The sequence below is a fragment of the Opisthocomus hoazin genome, chromosome 7 (genome assembly GCF_030867145.1).
Source record: "Opisthocomus hoazin isolate bOpiHoa1 chromosome 7, bOpiHoa1.hap1, whole genome shotgun sequence".
Classification (NCBI taxonomy): domain Eukaryota; kingdom Metazoa; phylum Chordata; class Aves; order Opisthocomiformes; family Opisthocomidae; genus Opisthocomus; species Opisthocomus hoazin.
The window spans coordinates 29,153,528-29,173,297 of record NC_134420.1 but is presented as its reverse complement, the minus strand read 5'-3'; the positions used below and the strand labels follow the sequence as shown (position 1 = coordinate 29,173,297).

Sequence of the window (19,770 nt, the reverse complement as noted above, 5' to 3'; positions counted from 1 at the left end):
AGGAGAATCCACCACCTCCCTGGGCAGCCTGTTCCAGTGCTCTGTCACCCTCAGAGTGAAGTAATTCTTCTGTCTGGCTTTGTGGCTCTCACGACAGAAGCAGAGTTACCAACAGCAGTACCCACAATCCTGAACTCCTATACTACATTTTTTTGACCGAGGCAGCACTAACACATGACAGTGAACCTGAAGATAGAAACTCTAATGTAAGACAGCATAGATGGAAGTGTATGAAAAAGCTCTGAACTAGGGAACACAAAGAACTAACAACGCAAGATAAAAAATGTTATTTCTATGTCTTAAGCAAATCATCGACGAGGAAATGTAAAAACTTTCTCTAATAGCACCTCATAAGTGGAGGATGCTACTCTGCGATACGGGGTCTCTCTTTGAAGATTCAGTAATTGACCCACAACACAAGATAGCGTATATTTAAACACAAATGTTAGATTTTTTTAAGGGGCTCTTTTGGTGGGGTGTGTTTTGGTTTTGTTTTTTTTAAGAATTTCTTCTCTGCTTCCTCCTAGGTATTCTGCAGAACTACACTCTTGGTAGTCTAGCAGTATTTTACAAAAAAACCCAAAACCGTTTACTTATCAGTACCAAACTAAAAATTGCATCTATCTGCAAGAAGAGTTATCCAAGGCTGAGTTCCCACATTTTGATTGCTTTACAGGCCCCTTCACAATCTTTGTTCTATATCCTCTGAGAAGTGTGGATAAGTGATTCATACCCTCTTCCAACCTGTCTTGTAATACACTTGGATATTTATCACATGTACTCATGCCCTCTTTTCCAGAGGGAGATGTCTTGAGAATTTTTTATCACTGTTTTGTAGTAATTTTCAATTGTTCTAATTTCTTCCTAATTTGTTCAACTGATTTAATAAACTATTATACTCTCTACAGGAACACAGAATCCTAGACACAATAATAACCACAAAATTTTCTTACAATACTAGATAAGAGCAATAAAAATCAATCCATGAATACTGAGAAACATAATTCAATTATCTGAAATGCATATTTTCAAAATTATGAATTTATCTTTCCTAGAATATTACTGAATATTACTAGAATAAGACTGACTATTGGTCAGGGAACACTTTACATACTTATTTTTGTTCTGTTTCACAATAACGTTCTGCGTTATGAAGCTCCTACTAGTGATTCAGGTAAACACGTTACCTGAGGACACCTCCTTCCACCTCACCCACATTCCTCTGCTTTTTTTAAGTTTAATTAAAGAATATTTGTTTATGGCCAGAAAACAGTCCCAGATTCCTGGTAACAGACCTGGCTTCAAAACATCATGTAACACAAAATTTTTGTTTTCTGCCTTTTAAACCCAGTCTTTGCCAGATATTTAAGCCCTATGGAAGTTGTCATAAATGCTGAGTTATATTTCTGTGATAATGAGCTTTCAGAAAAAAAAGAAATACACAGCTCATTGATCTTGTCAATGCTTAAAAATATACTGGTAAACAACTTTTTAATGTTAAAAAGAACATCTTCCCTTTGCACATATAACACTCTAGAGAATTAATTTACAACTTCAAAGGAACCAAAAGCACAGCTAACATACCCAAAGGAACCCATAATTCTTGGATACCTTTAGGAAAAAAAAACACACCTTGCTGAATCAAAGGCAAAATCCAAGACAATAAAAACTTTAAAAAGCAAGCAGCAAATCTGAAAACCACTTGTAGAAATCCTGGGAGAAAGCTCTTAAATCATAAATGTTTCTCAAAACAAAATTGTTCTGGTATGGTTCATTTAATTTCATGCAGAACATAAATAAACCGAATACTTTATACATCAGACAAACCTGGCCCAAAGGCCAAAGAATCCGACAACTACATTTCTTCTCAGAAGAAATCAGGACGTGGATATCTCAGATGAAGGTATATACAGCTGGCATGCTGCCAGCAATGAGTGTAGCATAGCAATTTCTGTAATTAACCGACATGGCAGTAAGCTTTTGTGCAAACTGCAGATTCACCCCAGCCCAGCACTGGGTACTGAAAGTGAACTGTTTTCACAGTTGCATTAAGTGTAGGTTCTTAGTGGGGACAGCAAAACAATTAACAGGTGTAAATTGGGACATCTCATCACAGTTTTTGCAACGAAGATTTTTCCTGAAGTTGCCCCCCAACTGAAGTGCTGTATCTGAGTACATACGTCACCTTCAACTTCTTCTGTACAAAGTTGGGAAGAACTATGACACCACCTGACAAATCCATGTAGAAAAATGAAGGTTTAACACTAAGATTTGACACTTAGCCCGGCCAGATCTAAGAGTGACAAAATACACTCCTGCTGGTGAACAAATTGTTGTAACTTCTGGTATGCAATATAATATAAATAGAACTGCAGCTGGTAATAAAAACAAGTGTCTCTAGCCACTAACTACTACACAATGGATATGAGCCCAATAAATCTAGTGCTTTAATACTTGGTGGCAATACTTCAGTCTCACCAGGGCCCAGGACCATCTGTAAGAGAGTATCAGATCATTTAATGGATTCTGATCAATGAAATTACTGTCACGGTCAGCACTTGTCTAGACCAGTTAGTTCTGATTTCTCATTACACTTTCCAGGAATTAATGTTTGTGGGATATCAAGATTACCACTGACAATTAAAGAGGCTAACAGATAAAATAGTAGCTCAACTTCAGATATATCCTGGCATCGACAGTCTCTCACATAAATCAGCATTCAGTCTGGACTCACTGTGGATTTACATACTTTTAAGTACCAATATGACCAATAATAAAAACTTGGAAATGTAAAAACAACTGTTTCACTGGAGGAAGTGCAGGAGGGAGATAATGATGCATCAGAGAGTGAAGGAGCAAGTGCACGAGGTAAGTCAGATGACAAATAGAGAGGCCTATACAAATCAGACAACGTTTCAATTGCTGACAGCTTAGGCCACAACCCACAGGAATTGTGTCGCTTCCTAGTAAACGTTACTTAGGAGACAGCAAGACAACAGAGATAGCGATGAGAAACTCCTATAGCGCCAAAACCTTACCAAGGAAGCAGCCACACTTTCTCATCTGAGAAATGTCCATCTTCTCCTGAAATCTTTACACCACCCAAACCTCCCAGCACCAGCAGCTACTTGCTCACTGCAAGGCAACAGCTCCTAGTCACTGCGCCTGCTCACTTTATTTTTGCAGACAGAGCTGTCAAACACTGTTTTGCTCTGTGTTGCCAGCGCAAGTGCAAATGTGCATACAGGTTAGCAGACAATCTGTACAGTTAAGAGGTAGATCAGTTGAGTTACAACAGAACGTTTGACTACCAGAAATTGTTTGTTCAATTTAAGACATAATAGGAAGAACAGAATGAAGAACAGAAGAGGTGCACACTTTGGTACCACTGCAGATTAAGACAAAGAAAAAAAAAAAGAAATGAAAACATTTTAAATGTCATGCTTCAAGTTACTGTCACCAGAACATCAAAAAATACTTAAGATTTGGGATGTATATAATTATCAGCAATGTCTGTTCTGTTCCCAGTCAGCAATTACAGCTTAAACATTCCCAAGATCAATCATTAGTCTTACGACTCATAATCAAAGTGCCAAGAGACACAATTTGAGAATGCAAAACAATCCTCTGGTCTACTGTTGAAAACATGAGACTGGGGCTTAGAACACCGGAGTTCTATTACTATTGGACTCAATAGCACTGGACAAGTCACCTCATAGTCCTAAGAGTTTCCATTCGTACTGTATGATCATCTTCTTTGTTCTCTGTGTGAAAAGATATTTTGAGAACTAGTGACAGAATGTGTTTAATAGAAGTCAGAGAGTATCATCACCTTGTTACAGCTGCATCTCGGCTAAATATCTAGCAATAACCTTCATTAAAAAAAGTTTCCACAAAACCTTTATCTGTTAATAAAAAAAAAAAATCTCACCAACAAAAGATTTAAGCTTGCTATATCCTTCCAGATTATGGCATTCATAGACTCTCAAAATATCTGAAGAGTTGCAAATACACAAGGTACACACCAAGGCGACATTTTATTTACTTTTTGGATGAGGATCCAAAACATTCAGAAAATAGGCATTCATGTTTTGCTTTATAGATACTGTGCACACCACAGGAAGACCTATCAAATGTAGCACAGTTTTATGCCTTCTTTTGGGTAAAAGATCGAGGTGAACAGAAACAATATTCTCAGTTTAACCGCTAAGCCTACTTCTAGAAGCAACAACACTAGCTGAACTTTAACAACCCCATCCGTCTCAGCTACAAGATTCAAATACTAACACTTTCACTTACCTATCATTAAAGGCAAGATGAAATACCTCAGTGGGAAAATCATCCCCCTGCAGCATTCAGACAGAGTTTACACAGCTCTGCATTAAAGTCTTTTATGATGGTATCAAGGTACATACACGTCTTTCTTTTGACTGAACAAAAGAGAATATCCCATCCAGAGACGAAAGCTGTATTGCACGCCTCCTCACAAAGATCCTCAAACGCAATTGCTATTCTGTACTATTACACCTAAAATACTAAAAGAGGACACAGTACATATGACCATTTCCAGCATTTACTGACAGCCTCAGACGGAAAATAATTTTGAGGTGTCCCAATTTTGAAAGATCAGAATCAAACTGGATACAAAATTCTAGTAGGCCTGAAATTCTGCATTTGCAAAATGTTTAAGTATAAACATTTGTATTTTATTTTGAAGAAGCACAACTAAGAAAGACTGATTTACCTTAAGCTTGTATGTGTCTCTTGCTTGGCTTATATTAGACAAATACTTGCCATGAACTCTACTGTGCAGAATCTGCCATTGCCACGCCTGCAAACCAAAGAGTAAAAATATGCTCAATTATTATTATTTTTGTTTGTAATATGTACACGGTCAAATCCTTTGCAGAAGTAAAGGTATGCAAGTCTCAAATTACACTCATTTACATCTGCAATGAACTGGAGTCAATGCTCTATTTTAAGCAATGAATATTGATTCAAATTACTTTCAACAGCAAATGATTTTCATTAACACTTCAAGAGATTTAATATTGGGTCTGTAGACCTGAAGCTTTAAAAAATATTTCATAGTATTTCTTTTTCTTCATCAGACGCAAACACTGGCATTGCTGTGGAAATATTAACTTAAGAATGTCCTGACTTCTGTTCAAAATCCAAATAAAATAAAATCTAACCATTTCACTGCAAAGCAGTTCTTCCTAAGCTTCTACTCCAGCTCTCTGAAGGTTCCTCAATTGTCCTCATTTACAGCATCATTTGTATACACTTTGGTTTCTTTTTTGCAATATTTACCCCCCTCTTCAATACCGTTATATAGTATCTGAAGCAATACAAATCATTGTAAAAAACATAAAAAAATTCTGCATTAATTTACAACCTAGTACCTACTGAAAACACATCAACGCGTAAACACGTGCAGCACCGTGCAGCATTATTTTTGCCTGAAGACCATTCACAAATGTAATGCCACACTTAAGATGAACTTTTCTCTGTCTGGAAAAGCCTAACTTTCATTCTTACTTACGAACATCTAAAGATGACTAATAGAACCTTTCCTACTGATATCAGCAGCTTTTTACTCCAAACTATCCTCATGGCTCATTTTGTGACCCTGAAACACCTCCTCCAGGCTGCTCACCTGCGGTGACTGATGCTCACTGGCTCTTGTGGTAGTGCAGCTTCGCTTGCTCCTCTCTCTTCCCCAGGCCTCAGAAACCCTCCTTGCTGTACAAGGCTGAACTTGTCACCCAATCTTAGACTTGAGCTGGGTGGGGGGAGAAGGGGGTGGGAAGGATCAAGAGTGTCGATGCACTTTGCCAAGAACTAGACTTAGTACTTGCTTGTAGTTTTATGCACGTATTTTCAGACGTTCTTCACTCACGCACTTCTCCATCAATTCTTTCCACTCACTTTTCCTGGAAGGCACAGTATGACATCAGCTGGTTTCCACTGCTAGCAGGAGCAGACTCCAGAAACTTTATGACAAAAACAAGTGCTATAAATACAGTTTTGACTGCATGAGGACTCAAAATAGACATAAAATTCTCTTATATATCTTGCTGGATTCTCAGGGTTTCTATACCTCGTATCTGGAGGTTCCTTGCACTTCCTGACTCAAAACCTCACAAGTAACACTCTATGTGGCACATTGTCTTCTCTCTGTCCTCACATTGGGAAAGTTCACCAATTTCTTCCCAAACAGCAGGCTTCTTTGTACAGCACCATCAAACACAGCATGTATCAAATACTGCATTCATAAAAAAATACGTTACGACAACGTTTAGTACGTCCCTATTTAGAACCAAATTATATGTGCATGTGCCACAGCAGGTAACACACGCAAACAATTCTTATTTCATTTTTTTTGAGTTATATTACTAGAGAAGACTGGATATAAACTCTCCTTAATGATTAGACAGAAACGGGGTGAAAATACAAAGGAATAGATCAAGATACTCCTACTGTAGATCCAGTTTAAGCCAATGCTTTTTTCAAAACAGAGCACAACTCTTTCCTTACCACCTATCCATCCCCACCTCTGTATAACAAGCCTGAGAAAGGAAACGATCCAGGTGTGACCTAGACTACCAACAACAGGAAAATAATAGTTTTAATGCACACATGTTCCCTGATTCAATTCACTGCACAGCCACTCAGATGCTCCTGGCAGCACAAAAGCAAGAGGAAATGCATGAAAGATGGAACAAGCCTCTTTCACAGCAATATTGGCATATGCTCATTCAAAATGCTCGTGGAACTACATCATCAGATTTAGGTGCCAAATTTCACATCATTAATTCGCTACTGATTAATCCTTTTTAAAGGCCCCAAGTGATAAATAAGGCTTCCACTACCTCTGTTAGGAAAACACTATACTTGTAAAAAGCACGTGCGTGTTCTTCCATATAATCACCTTTACTGTCCCAATTCTTTGTCAGTGGACTGCCTCCGATATTTAAAGACATGTCACTCCCTATTCTTGATTAAACTATATGACTCAGTTTTCTAAAATCACAAGTAAATCCTTTTCAACTTTCACTTTTCACTAATAAGTTTAATATCATTAATTGTTTTTCAACAGCAATTATAAGTTTAACTAACTTCAAATGAACAGTGGTCTTAATTCCAAATTCCTGTAATCTTCCCACATGTCCACACTTAACCTAACTTTATTATTGAACTGCATGATTATGGCATTAAAAAAAAGAAAGGAATTATTTTTGTAAACAAAAAAAGCAGTAAGGTAAGAAGAAAATAAGTAATTACTGCTTCCTGTGGAATTTCAGGACCTTCAAAGGATGTCAGACGAAAGTTCATTTCTCGTGTGTCTAACCTTGAGAAAACCTTTTCTGCAAACAGGATAATTACCCAGTAATCCATTCTGAGTTGACTGTCTTTTCTCCCTTAAACTCAAAGCACACATGGCAAAGATAATTTCCTGTCCTCACACATCTAAAGCATTATATTTTGCTACATGAATCACTTGAACTCCTGGAAATAGGCAGAGCACTAAGTTACCGTTTTTGCACTAGTGGGCAATAAATGCAAGACAACTTTATTACTTACGTAGCTCAAAGCATCTGTCTTCCAAGAAACACAACTGACAGCTTAGCTTAGCTCTGAATAATATCACTTTTTTACATATTGCTTCAGGAATATTCTTCCAAAATGGAAGACTCACATACCCTAGTGCCATTCTGTAGCCTAGCTTTGTCTTCCATCTACTCAATGCACTTAGTGAACATGTATTTCTTCAGTGTTCTACCCATTTATCATGACATCTTTCACAGAACAGACAAACAACATTTTTAAGCATGCAACAGTGTACTTCCACGAGGCCTCTGAAACTGCCTAACCATATTCCTGCTACAAGTCTACAAGCAAAAATCCAGTTTGCTACCAGAAAACATTTTAAAGTAGAGGAATTATACATCCCTGATCACTGGCATCAATTAGTACCTGCTTTTAATTGGTGGTGTAGACTCAGAAACAGTTTAGATTATGTTTTTGCCACTTTGCTCTGGCCAGTACAAATGAAAGATGTCAACTGGGGAGTCAGGAAGTGGAAAGGTGGAAAGAAAGGCAGAGGTCTTTAAAAGGATGTGAGAACTGAGAAACATGTCAGAGCACTTAAGACAAGCTTAAAGTCCCAGAAGCTGCACATTCACAATGAATTCCATAGGTTTTCCAGATGAAGATAGAACAACTACTGCAGTATGTCCCCACTAAACAAAGAACGATCAGAAAACAGCCACACAACAAAGATGCTTGAGTTCAAGCAGTTCAAGAATCAGATGACCCTCTGTCACATATCAACCACAGTTCCCTGCCTGCCCACACAGTGCGATTCAGACATTGCTGGGCAGCTGAGATCCCCCAATTTGCCTCCAAAATTTGCTTCTTCCAAATTTGAGATACACGCGGCTTTCTCAGGAGGAAATACACTGAAGACACTGCGGTGGTAGGAAAGCAAAATAAGTCAGACTGAGCTTACGGAACACGGTCCTCAAGAATGATTTTAGCAAGACGCTGCCTTCTGTTCCACAAGAGAAATAATGTTTTCCTCACTCAAATTCCAGAAATGAAAGGCCTGATACCTATTAGCATAGATATTAAAAAGGCAGCAGATATTGCAAGTGAACAGCATCCCCTAAAAGACAGGAAAAGTACCCTACAACCTATTTCCCTCTTTCTCCTTCTCAAAAAATGCATTGCCAATGTTAATGGTGCATCCAGTTGCTGCCACTACTTTGAGCACCTTTCTGCTACTCAGAGAACATCACATCAACAGTTTACTACAATGTCAGCAGCTAACAGACTTCCTGCACTATTTGTTCACCTGATCTACTACTTACGAAAAGCAACTGTGAATAGTCATCCCAGTACGTGCAGGGCCTTCATGCAAAATTTATGCAAACACACAGCCAGGGAAGTCCTAGTTACAAGTTTTCAGCTCTTCCTAACACGGTATTTTCTACAACCCCACCCTCAGCACCAACTCCTTATGCCAAACTAGGCTGGCCAGGGTCTAGCTCTTACCCACAACAAGCAATGACAGCACTCAGTTGTTCCAGGACAGGATCTAGTTTTCGTTACTCTTCATGGCAGACAGTGACAACATACCTTTTACGGAAAGATACAGGTCTTGGCTAATCACTCCCCAAAGCGTGCAGGGACATTAAAATTCTCATCCCAGGAGACAGCAGCTCTTTTGGAGATTAAAACTGTTATCGTTCTGATGCCACTGCCACCCACTACACACTCTCCCTGCAAGACAACTGCCTTCCCTCCTCCACTCCCGGTCCCTAGACTCCCAACTTGGGTGTACTGCATTGTATGAAAAAAGAAAACATCCACAAACAGATCACCTTTCACTTGGAACGCCAGTCCTCCCCAGAGACGCAGAGACAGACAGATGGACGTAACAACAGAGACTGTAAGCCCTGGCTCTCAATTCTGCTTAGCAAATGCCGAATGAACACAAGGCCGGCCACACCACTTAGTTAGCTAGCGTGCTGCTGCTGTACAAATATAGAAAGCAGAAAGTGGAACAACCGTTTCAGCAGAAGAGATTCTGCTCAGCTTCCGAGAGGGAGGAGCAGGAAGCTGCACCAGCCGAACTGCTTTACCCATACATGGTCTCTGAAAGAGACCACTGCTAAGACAAGTTCCTTTACAAACGCACACCCTCATTCACTGTCACATTGTGTGGGGGGAGAAAAGAACTGAAGTGTACAAATTTAAAGGAGTTACTGTTTTGAAGTGAGTTCCAAGTCCATTAGGCCCACCTTAATAATGCAGAAACGTCCAACACACTTCATCCAACAGAATCTGGGCAGCAACTCAGACACAAGACAGAAGTCCCCCTTCCAGGGGAATCCCCACATCCACCAGCATTTCAAGAACTACTGAACTGGCCAGGTCTTGTTGCTTTTGGAGACACACATCCACATATTAAGCTCTTGGTTTGACCTTCCAACCCCAAATTTAATTATAGCAATCTTTTTAAACCCTTCTCCCTTTTAAAGTATTTTCCTAAACCAGTAAGCCTGGCCTTTCCCATTGGTTGCTAAAAACTACTATGGGGACCTGCCATATCATGTTTGCTTTTCTAGTACTCTTTCTTGTCAGTATTTAAACGCAAACTAAACCTTCCTCTGTTTTTGGGAAGAATGCATAGAAAAAAAACACTCCTATGCACCACCTCCTCCCTTCCCACCCCCTCTCTCCCCTTCATGTTCTGGCACAGAAAGAGGGCAAAATTAGTGTAACTGAAAACCTGACTCCTTAGGTATTCCAAGGAGGGGGGAGAAAGAAGTGGCGTAGTCCCTGATTTTTTTAGTATACAGGTATGACAGTCTGCAAACTTGAAATCAGTTTCATTTATACACAAAAGCATAATTTTTCATGATAGATTTACTGCCCTAAACTGTTGCCGATTTCTTATACTTAGCGTATCCCACATTTATGTGGTGATACTAAACTAAACTACCTTACAGAAGTCACCAGAAAAGTTCTTTCACACAAATAAGTGGAAGTTGCATCTTTCAGTTATATCAGGAATGTAGTAACCAATTCAGAACTAGGAGAAGTAAAGTAGTTAGGTAGTTCTGTTAATGTGACTTTCAAGTAGATATACAAGTGCTGGTATTTAAACCAGCAACCTCAATATTTTTCAAATTTCTCATGACTGAGATAATGGTGTAGGCTCCCTGCAAATTCAGGAAGACACCAGCATACTCAGAATTAGCTGCATGCCAAAGCTGATCCTGACTTATTTTCCTCACAAAAAAGGTTCAAAAATACGCATCCCAGTCCTGCTCCCCTGAAAGGACTCACAAAATGCCTACTAAACTTCGTCTCAAACTAAATGAAAAATACTTTAAAACTCAAAGAAATTCTAAAGCAAATTCTGCATCAGATGGTGTGGAAGCTGCCATGACCCTGACTGTGAAATACAGACAGTACCACCTACAGCCAATCTCTGATAGTGATCAAATTCTGGCACTGAAAGCACAATCCAAAATGTTATATGGGTGGCTTTACTCCATAAATACCAGAATATTCTCACTTATCTTTTCCTAATCTTATGATCACAGATTTCTAAGCAGTGAAAACCACTTTAGAGAAATAAATCTACAACCCTTCCCCCCCCCCAAGATTTTGCATATTGATGATTTTCAACAGTAATATCACTTCTAATGTCACTTACAACCGTGCAAGGAATCTTTACTGTTTCACTCATAAATTGTGCTAGACACTGTACAGTCGTAACACAACAGGCAAGACAAAAAAAAAACCCAGAAGAAATACAATTCTTCACTAAGTTGATCTGTCATCAAGATGTATGTGTTTTAATTTAGAAGTTTAAATGGAAAACAGGAATTATTGGAAGGCAAATAACAAGGAGGCACAGGTGAATTGGCAAAAAGATTTTGAGATGGTGCTCTGCTTAGGAATCTAAGATCATAAATGAAAGAAGAATTACTTTTACACTTTGTTGTGCCTACAGGAAATGCAAGAGCTAGACGTGACATTCAAAATATATTCTCTCCTCCTGAAAGACTTATATTTCATTGCCTTCTGAAGAATCATTCATCAAAGCTCTATGTTGTAAGACTTTGCAGAGATATTAAGATGACTAATGTCCATCTTGCAAATCTCTACATATAGTAAATTAAGAAAGATGCTATCATTTTTGTATGTAGGCTTGGACATTGCCTGCTAAACACTTCATTCCAATTACAGACTTCAGAAATGACCAAATCCTCTGCTTTGAAACTGACAGACATGAATGTTCCCTTTCCAACAGATTCTGAAGGATTGGTGGATACCATGCATATGTTGGAATATGTTTTGAACTTCATAGTCTGAGGCAAAAATAGTATAGAATATTCATGGATTCAGTGAAAACCTGAATTCTAAATGAAAAGATGTTTGAAGAACTATAGTTTGACATGTGAAATACCGAAATCTAGTGAATAAGAACATTATTTTTGTGAAGGGTACAGTACTAAACAGCCTGCAGATAGGAGTGAAAGCTACCAGAAAGAACAATTTTGACGGAAGTGAAAAAAAGCCAAGGTCCTGAAAAATCCAAATTAATTTCAAGCGAAAACAATGTAAGACACCACAGAACTTCACCTAAGTTCTTATGAGAACTAGGAGAGAATACACAACATGCAACCACACACAAAAAAAATTTGTCTGCAAAGGAAAGCCTGCCAGATATCATACCAGCATGACACTGGATACTCAACAAACACTCATCCTCTTATTCACATACTCATTCAAGATCTCCTTGAGGTGTGCTGCTGAAAAGGACAAAGAACCCAAAGTGTCAGCTCATTTGCATGAATTTCAACAATATCCACGCCAGCTATTCCAATTTATATTTACAAGTAATTTAGTTAAACCAATATGAAAATCCCAGAAAAAATGTGATGTTAAGACCAGTTTATATAATCTTAGTCTACCTGGAACTTTAGCGCTGCAAGCCAAGCCATTAAGTCTACATACAAATCTACTCTAAATCAGTAGACTCATTATCAAAACTTGCAGTTTGTCACTGGTACTCTGTCTCTAACAGAGCAGCCAGTAAACCAGCATACCTTTTCTAAAAACAAAACAATAAACCAGACCATGATATACTGAGACTATTGAAGATAGCAGGGCAATATGCATACTTGGGACAGAGAAGATAGCTTATGGATTATGATTCCACTCCTGGCATAAAGCTTTCACACACATATGCCTGTGCCACAAACTGTACCACCTAAACTGAAATCCTTCACTACAAGTTGAAAACTACTGGAGACTTCTGTTCCGCTATCTAGTTCCTCACTGTGCATCCTCAATTCAGCTACCAACAATGCCTTTTCTTTTAAAATGCGCAGAGCTAAAATGGCTGGAAGTTCTATGCTACTCAAGACGTCAGAAAGAAGACTTCCTTTACCTGGGGTGATGACTGTGCCCTACTCCCTGCTATATTGCTGTCAAACAAATAAGCCTGCTCTGTCTATCACAGTTCAGACTTGTGAGCTATTCGTACCTACAGAAAAGCATTTGCAGACTAATTTGCACCTGAGATTTAAAACAGTGTACATTTTCTCCCTTGCTCTACCCAAATTTCCTCTTTTAACCTAACATGTCTTTTAGCTTTATGTGCTTGAATCTCACGCCAGGTGCAAACACGATGATGCTCAGCTGACGTTTGGGAAATCTCCTCTTGAAGATGTGAACAATAAAACTCTCTCTTTTCACTGTTATGCCCCAAACACAGAGTGTCTTGGCAGGACAATCTAAAATATCCGCAGACAGCAACAGCAGAAATGGTGGTATCTTGCCTTTTTTCATATAACAGAAGCATCTCTAAAGACAGGAGGAATAAATAAAATAAGAACAATAAGACTACCAGTCATTTTTTTCCAATCAAGCAAATCTGCCTTGCCTCAGGAAATCCTGTAACAGGATTACAACTCAAGATACTGTGTTCTGGTACTTCAAGAGAAATACCCATTAGAGGGACTAGATAACTTTTTTCAGTTTACAACTCCCATTCTAATAAACCCTGAAGTATTTTACTCGGCTTTGATTTATGCTGGTTTTTTCCCCTGCCAAATAACCGATCAATGGATAAAAATCATACTTTCTTCCCTGAAGACAGTTACCAAGGCAGTGAATAACTCTGCACATAGTTTTAAGAATGGTAAAACAAAGGACAAGAAGCAATATTGAACATGCCTAGATTGAAATAAAACGTTTAAGACATTCATGGCAAGACAATAAATAAGAATGCAGAAATGTAAGTTGGACTATTGCTGCTGTTTCAGTAGCAAAACTCGCATTATGACTTAGAAAACTGGACTGCCTCACGGACATATCGCTGCACAACGGTCTCTATTTCAACAGCCAGAACAGTGGGCTCTTCTTGGATACCACAGTCAGAGACTAATCATCAGGAAATCACACAACCAAGGAGAATATGTATCACTTCCCACCTAGTCTAAAAAAAAGCACTAAAGAAAAAAGTAGAGCATGCCCTCCGAAGAGATTTGCAGCAGAAGATGCAGAAGGCAAACAGACGAAATTAAGGAACATAGTAACTGATAATCAACAATCACATTTCAGAAAAAGATGCAAGAAATAGGTAAGGAACAACCTGCTTATAACAAACTTTCTTACTAAGTTCAGTTAGAGACTGAATTATAGGCAGCATTTTACTTAACTCCATGAGAGTCTAAATATTTAAGAACCACATAAACGTCTATCTTTTATGAAATTCAACTAATTCAGCATAATATTGTTTACAGTAATTTCAAAAGAAAAGTTACACAATATTATAAATATTTCTCTTATGTCAGAGCACCTTGATTTGTTTCATCTAATCATTCTTCAACTGACGTAAAGGTTACTTGCAAGGTACCTTGCAAAATAAGTATTCATTATGGATGAGATATACAGTTATTGCTTATCTATGACGCAGCTACCTTTCTTGCTTTTCCCTTTAGAGGAGTAGTGCCAGACAATGTGTCTTCAGAATCCCCACTAGTAGCAGAAGAAATAAAAAGTTAAAGACATGTTCCCCCCACCATGATGATAATCTTACAAGTGCATCTAGTTTTGAAAGACTAGCAAAAAGGTGGATACAGTCATAAGTACACAGTACTACTGGGGAGTTCTTTACCGCATCTCTCATTGTGAAAGATGGGTAAGTTCTTCTCATTATTGTCCGCAATGTACTTGCCAAACAAAACTACCTAACACACAAATCTTTGTGTTTTAGTGTGTGTGATTTTATGACAGTCACTTTTCAGTTGTCCACTTTTTGACAAATGCTGCACACCTACTTTCTTGCACATGTAAACACAAATCCCTAAGGCTGTATCTATTATTTTGTTTCATATACAAAAAAGAAGCAGATACACAAAGGTAAGCACATAACTAAGGAGGTAGCATCTGGCACTGATTTTTCTCTAACGCAACAGCAGAAATTTTGACAGGGAAAGGAAAAACACAGCCGTCCGAGAGCAATCACTCAGAAAGGGTGAACGCACTCCACAAAACACCGTACTTTCCCAGAATAAATATCAGCAATAATTTTGAAAGGGAGCACAGGCTGAAAAAAAGCAGTAAGCACCTTTAAAAAAAAAATCCTTTACATCACCGTATTTTTAAATCCCTGTTTAGGGATTTTACTGGTATATACATCTGCACCCATGTCTCCGAGCAGATGAGAATTGTGCTCGTGCCCTGGGGACTTGTCATCAGCAGGAATGCAACTGAACATATTAAGTTGCAGGATGCAAGCTGCACCCACCTTAATATTTCCCATCTCAGCATAAAGATGTAAGTAGTATTTTTAAACATCAACCACAGCAGTAGTATTTCCAACAAAGAACTTGGGTCCAGACACAACTCTAGGAAGTACAGTATCTCACATTATGCAGCACTCCAAAGAACATAGCTGAGAGGAAGAAGTGTGACGGGTTTATTATAGATATGCAATGCCAAGTCAGCGTAGTAATATCCATCTGATGAAGTAATCTATAGAAGCAATAGAGTAGACTTCAAAAGCCACCACGAAATAATTTAGCAATTATTGTGGTCACTAGTACAAAGAGTAAGACTGGAAAGACAGACAGACAGACACAAGAAATAAATTAAAATAAATAAATAAATTTAAGATAGTCAGAAAGTCCAAGCTCTTGTAGACCAGAAGCAAAGTGTTATTTCAAGATATAAATCCCCACCAAATATTTTCCTAAATCAAGTGAGCTCCCTATAAAACACACCCAAAGACCACAGTCAAGCAGCACAAGAAAGCTGCAATATCTGAAAAATGCTCCCCGACAACTCCTGGCAGAAGAGAATACCTGTGCCTTAAAGGTGAAAACGTCTGGGCCACGATTTCTCAGGAATTTAAAGAAGTGAAGGATCCACACTTTATTATAACGCTGGCTCTCAACTTCCTACTCACAAACAGCCCTATAAAAATCTCTATCAGCCTTTACTCCTTCTTCCTGTATTTATCACTCATTTTAGGTTCAGTCTCTCCTGGTTTTTGTCTTTCTCTTCCTACTTCGTCCCCGCGACGTCCGCCACACCTTCCCGCAAACCCCCACACCGTGCCGAACTCCGGTTTCCCCGCCTGTGCTCCTCGTTTTCCCGACTCGCCCCTGCCCCCTCCTACACCAGCACACGTTTCACCAGCCCAACAGACAGACCCCCACCGCGCTCCAGGTTCCCGGGATCAGCCCCCGGGCCGCCTCAGCCGCCCAGCCCGGCAGGCTGACGGCGCCCGTAGCCTGGGGGAGCCGCTCCCGCCCCGGGCCCGCCGCAGCCGTCCCCCCCCCCCCGCCAATGGCGACGCCACCTCGGGCTGCGCTCGCACCTGCAGCGCCCCCAGCCGCCGCCCCGCGGCCCGGCGGCGCCCGAGGCGCTGTCAGCGCTCGGATCAGATACGACAACCGGCGGCCTCCGGTTCCGGGCCTCCGAGGGGGCTCCCGGCAGGGCGGCCACCGCCTCCCGGGGCGGTGGCGCGGCGGCTCCCCCGCGGGCCCCAGCCCCTCCGCGCCGCGGCGGGGAGAGGCGCCCGCCGCAGAGGCTGCCGCCGCGGCCCGGCAGGAGCGGCCTCACGGCGGGAGCCCCGGGGAACGGAGGGAAGGAGGAGGTGAGCCGTTACCTGCGCCAGCCGGATCGCGCTCTCTCTCCGCGGGCTCGGCTCGGCTCGGCACCGTCCCTGCCCGGCCCTGCCCTGCCCTGCCCGGCCCAGCCCGAGCTCCGCCTGGCGGCCGCCGTCCTCACCTGCCCCCGGGGATCCACTCGCGCCCCGCTCGGCTCCCTGCGCCGCCTCAGGCCGGCTCCGCAAGATGGCGGCGCTTCCGGGAGAGACCACGGCGGGCCCGAGGTGGAGGGGCCAGAGCCGCGCGTCCGCCCTCCCCGGCCAGCCGGCCCCTCCGCGCCCCGCCTGACACCGCCCCGCTCCGGCGGCCGCCGCGGCGCCGGCGGGCCCGCCCGGCCCCCTCCGCTCCCGCCGCAGGCTCCCCCGTCTCCTCACGCTCAGTGCGCTCGTCCGCGGCGCTCCCCCTCCCGCCCCTCGGCCGGCGATGGGGGTGGCGGAGGCGGTGGGCGCCGGGGCGGCGCGGTTGCTCTTCTACCCGACGCTGCTGTACACGGCGGCGCGGGCGCGACTGCCCGGGTCCCGCCGGCCCTGGTTCCACCGCATCGACGGGGCCGTGCTGCTGGGGGCGCTGCCGCTGCGCGGACGGAGCCGCAGGGTAAGGCGGGCGCGGCGGGCCGGGCCGGGCGGGACGGCACGGCGGTGCCTGACGGTGCCCGTGCCCGCAGCTGGTGGCGGAGGAGAACGTGCGCGCCGTGGTCACCCTCAACGAGGAGTACGAGACCCGGTTCCTCTGCTGCTCCGCCCAGGTGAGCCCGCGGAGCCGGCCGGTGCCCCCCGGAAGGGTCCCGCGTCGCTCGCCGTGTCCCGGCGCCGGTGAGGCTTCAGCCGCCTCCCGCCCTGATCCTGGCGGCGGCCGCCACGGCCTCTGGCAGCGAAGACTGTGCCTGGGCCCCGAAGCCGACGGCGAAAAGCCTGCGAGGAACCGGTAACGCGTGAGGACGCGAGTGAGGGGTCGCGGCTGCAGCGGCGGGCGGGGAGGGGGAGCGCCCACTCCGCGTCCATCCCTGCCCAAACTCCAGAACGCCCCTTGTTTCGGGAGAAGATCCCAGCTCTCCTCCTTCCCTCTGGCTGAGCCGCGGCTGTTCCGTCCCCTTTCGCCTCTCCCTGCCGGTAGCCAGCACTGAGGTTTTCACGCGTCTGATTTCAGGGGCAGACGTTCACAGTCTGCGTACAACCCTGCTGGATTTGCCAGCTGTCCCAGCAGGTTTTCTTTCTGGAAAGAAACCCGAAGAATTTAACAGATCGAATCTGCCCTGTCCATTTCAGGAATGGGAGGCAATGGGAGTGGAGCAGCTGCGTCTCAGCACCGTGGATCTAACCGGAGTCCCCACCTTGGAAAACCTCCACAAGGGTGTTGAATTCATCCTGAAACACCGAGCCTGCGGCAACAGCGTCTACGTGCACTGCAAGGCAGGGCGCTCCCGCAGTGCCACCGTGGTGGCAGCATATTTAATTCGAGTAAGAAGGATTCTATGCTAAACGGGTTTATTTTCACGCCGTCTGGGCAAATAGAGCCAACCTTTACAGTTTGCTTTTGGTTGAGAAGCCCGAGCATGTACAAGTGCGTTAATATTCCATGATTTTACAGAGTTTGGACTTAGAGACACATTGAAAAAGAGGTAGATAGCTAGGCCCCAAACTTACATTGTGGTTCTGTAGAATGTGGCAAACGCAGGGTAAAGGAACAAGTGAAACTTCATGTTTGCTGAATTGCGGTCTAAGCTTTCTTTGATAATCTGGTTTATCTTTGCACACCTTCTTCATCTGTGCGTATGATACATACTGTCAAGGTAACGCTTCCTGGCAGTGAGACAGTGGTGAAGCTGCAATATAGCCACCGTTTTAAGTAGTCTTTTCATTAATCTCTACGGTCGGCCTCTGCCAGCTCAGTTATTAGCACAGGCACTGGCAAAGATGTGATCTTACGGGAAAGAGAACCTGTTGTTGCAACAAAGCTTTGAAACACATCTTCTGATAGTATCTGTTGCTGGTTCTGGCAGATCAGTCAGCCTTCGGGAAGCTGCTCAGTTTTCTGGGCCATTAATACAGTAAGTTCCCAACAGGTTTTGAATGGTTCTGCCCTTCTTAATTCTTTCTGTGGAGGAACAGATTGAAATGGCAATTACAAGTCACTCGTGAGGGGAGGTTCACTGAGCAGATAAACATCCATTTTGGTTGTTCAGATTTTCTCCTTGGTTAACTGAAGTGGCGAGCCTTTCTATGCTTTTCAGTAAATACAATTCAGGATCAAGAGAAGTGACTTTGGTTTTCTGAGTTCCTCTACAGACCCAACTGGGTAAGCCAGCACCAAGAACAAAATCTGACCTGTGGATTCTTCTGTTGGTGTTATTAAGTGCTCCCTGGAAACTTTTCCCTTAGTGCTGGAGGGAAAATTTTCTCACTAAGTGCTAAAGCGTGATGGAAGTGCTAGTAAAGTTTTTAAAAAAAGTAAAAAAAGCAAGCTGCGCTTTTGCTCTGGTCTGGTGGGACTAGGACAGGAAACTTCACAACATGACAGAAGCATGAGTGAGACAGAAAACAGAGGTCCCAGGCAGCAACCATCCCTCTTTAACTGAGGGACTGATTTAATTAACTTGCACTGACTTCCAGGCTCCTCTGAGAGGAACATGAAGTGAACAGAAGGGGCAAAGCAGCAAGTTTTCTAACAAGTCTAATGTTGCCTGTAGCCTCCAGGAAGGCGCCATTTACTGGTGCAGGGATGGAATGGATTTTGACTTGCGGGGTTTCTGCCTTTTCAGCTGCATCACTGGAGCCCTCGGGAAGCAATAGAGGCTATTGCCAAGATCCGTCCCCACATCCTCATCCGGCACAAGCAAGTCCAGGTCCTGGAGACATTCCACAGGAACATGATTGCTGGGACAACTGCATAGTATCAGTAAGAGCTATCAAAATCTCTGTCTCGACTGCTTTTAAAAAAAACCCCTTACGCTTTAATGATCTAATGAAGGCTTAAGTGTTGTACTTCATAACCATCAATAAAGAAGTTTTTACATAAATTGTAGCAAAGGGGAGGTTGGGCTGTTTCATTAAAGCTTTCCTTCCTC

General features: G+C 42.6%; 2 protein-coding genes across 23 annotated transcripts in view; one reads left to right on the top strand and one right to left on the bottom strand.

The window, feature by feature from the left end:
- Positions 1-17,306, bottom strand: part of CELF1 (CUGBP Elav-like family member 1) — a 67,796-nt gene extending 50,490 nt beyond the window's left edge. For 11 of the 21 annotated variants that reach the window (XM_075427429.1, XM_075427425.1, XM_075427427.1 and 8 more), the window contains exon 1: positions 16,828-16,907. The gene's annotated coding sequence lies outside the window, so the exon portion shown is untranslated. Of the gene's footprint in view, positions 1-4,744; positions 4,832-5,659; positions 5,937-16,705; positions 16,729-16,827; positions 16,908-17,080 lie in introns of those variants that run through there. The other 10 variants (XM_075427430.1, XM_075427439.1, XM_075427440.1 and 7 more) reach the window with 5 other exon arrangements.
- PTPMT1 (protein tyrosine phosphatase mitochondrial 1) lies at positions 17,024-19,732 on the top strand. Of its 2 annotated transcripts, XM_075427447.1 has the most exons (4): positions 17,042-17,300; positions 17,371-17,451; positions 17,972-18,163; positions 19,465-19,732. In XM_075427447.1, the coding sequence occupies exons 1-4, from the start codon at positions 17,130-17,132 to the stop codon at positions 19,594-19,596; spliced, it is 576 nt and encodes a 191-aa protein (XP_075283562.1). In that variant the 5' UTR covers positions 17,042-17,129; the 3' UTR covers positions 19,597-19,732. The 2 variants fall into 2 exon arrangements, with proteins under 2 accessions (XP_075283563.1, XP_075283562.1); XM_075427448.1 differs by lacking the exon at positions 19,465-19,732 and having other exon boundaries at positions 17,024-17,300; positions 17,371-17,630; positions 17,972-18,116.
- The last annotated feature ends 38 nt before the right edge of the window (positions 19,733-19,770 follow it).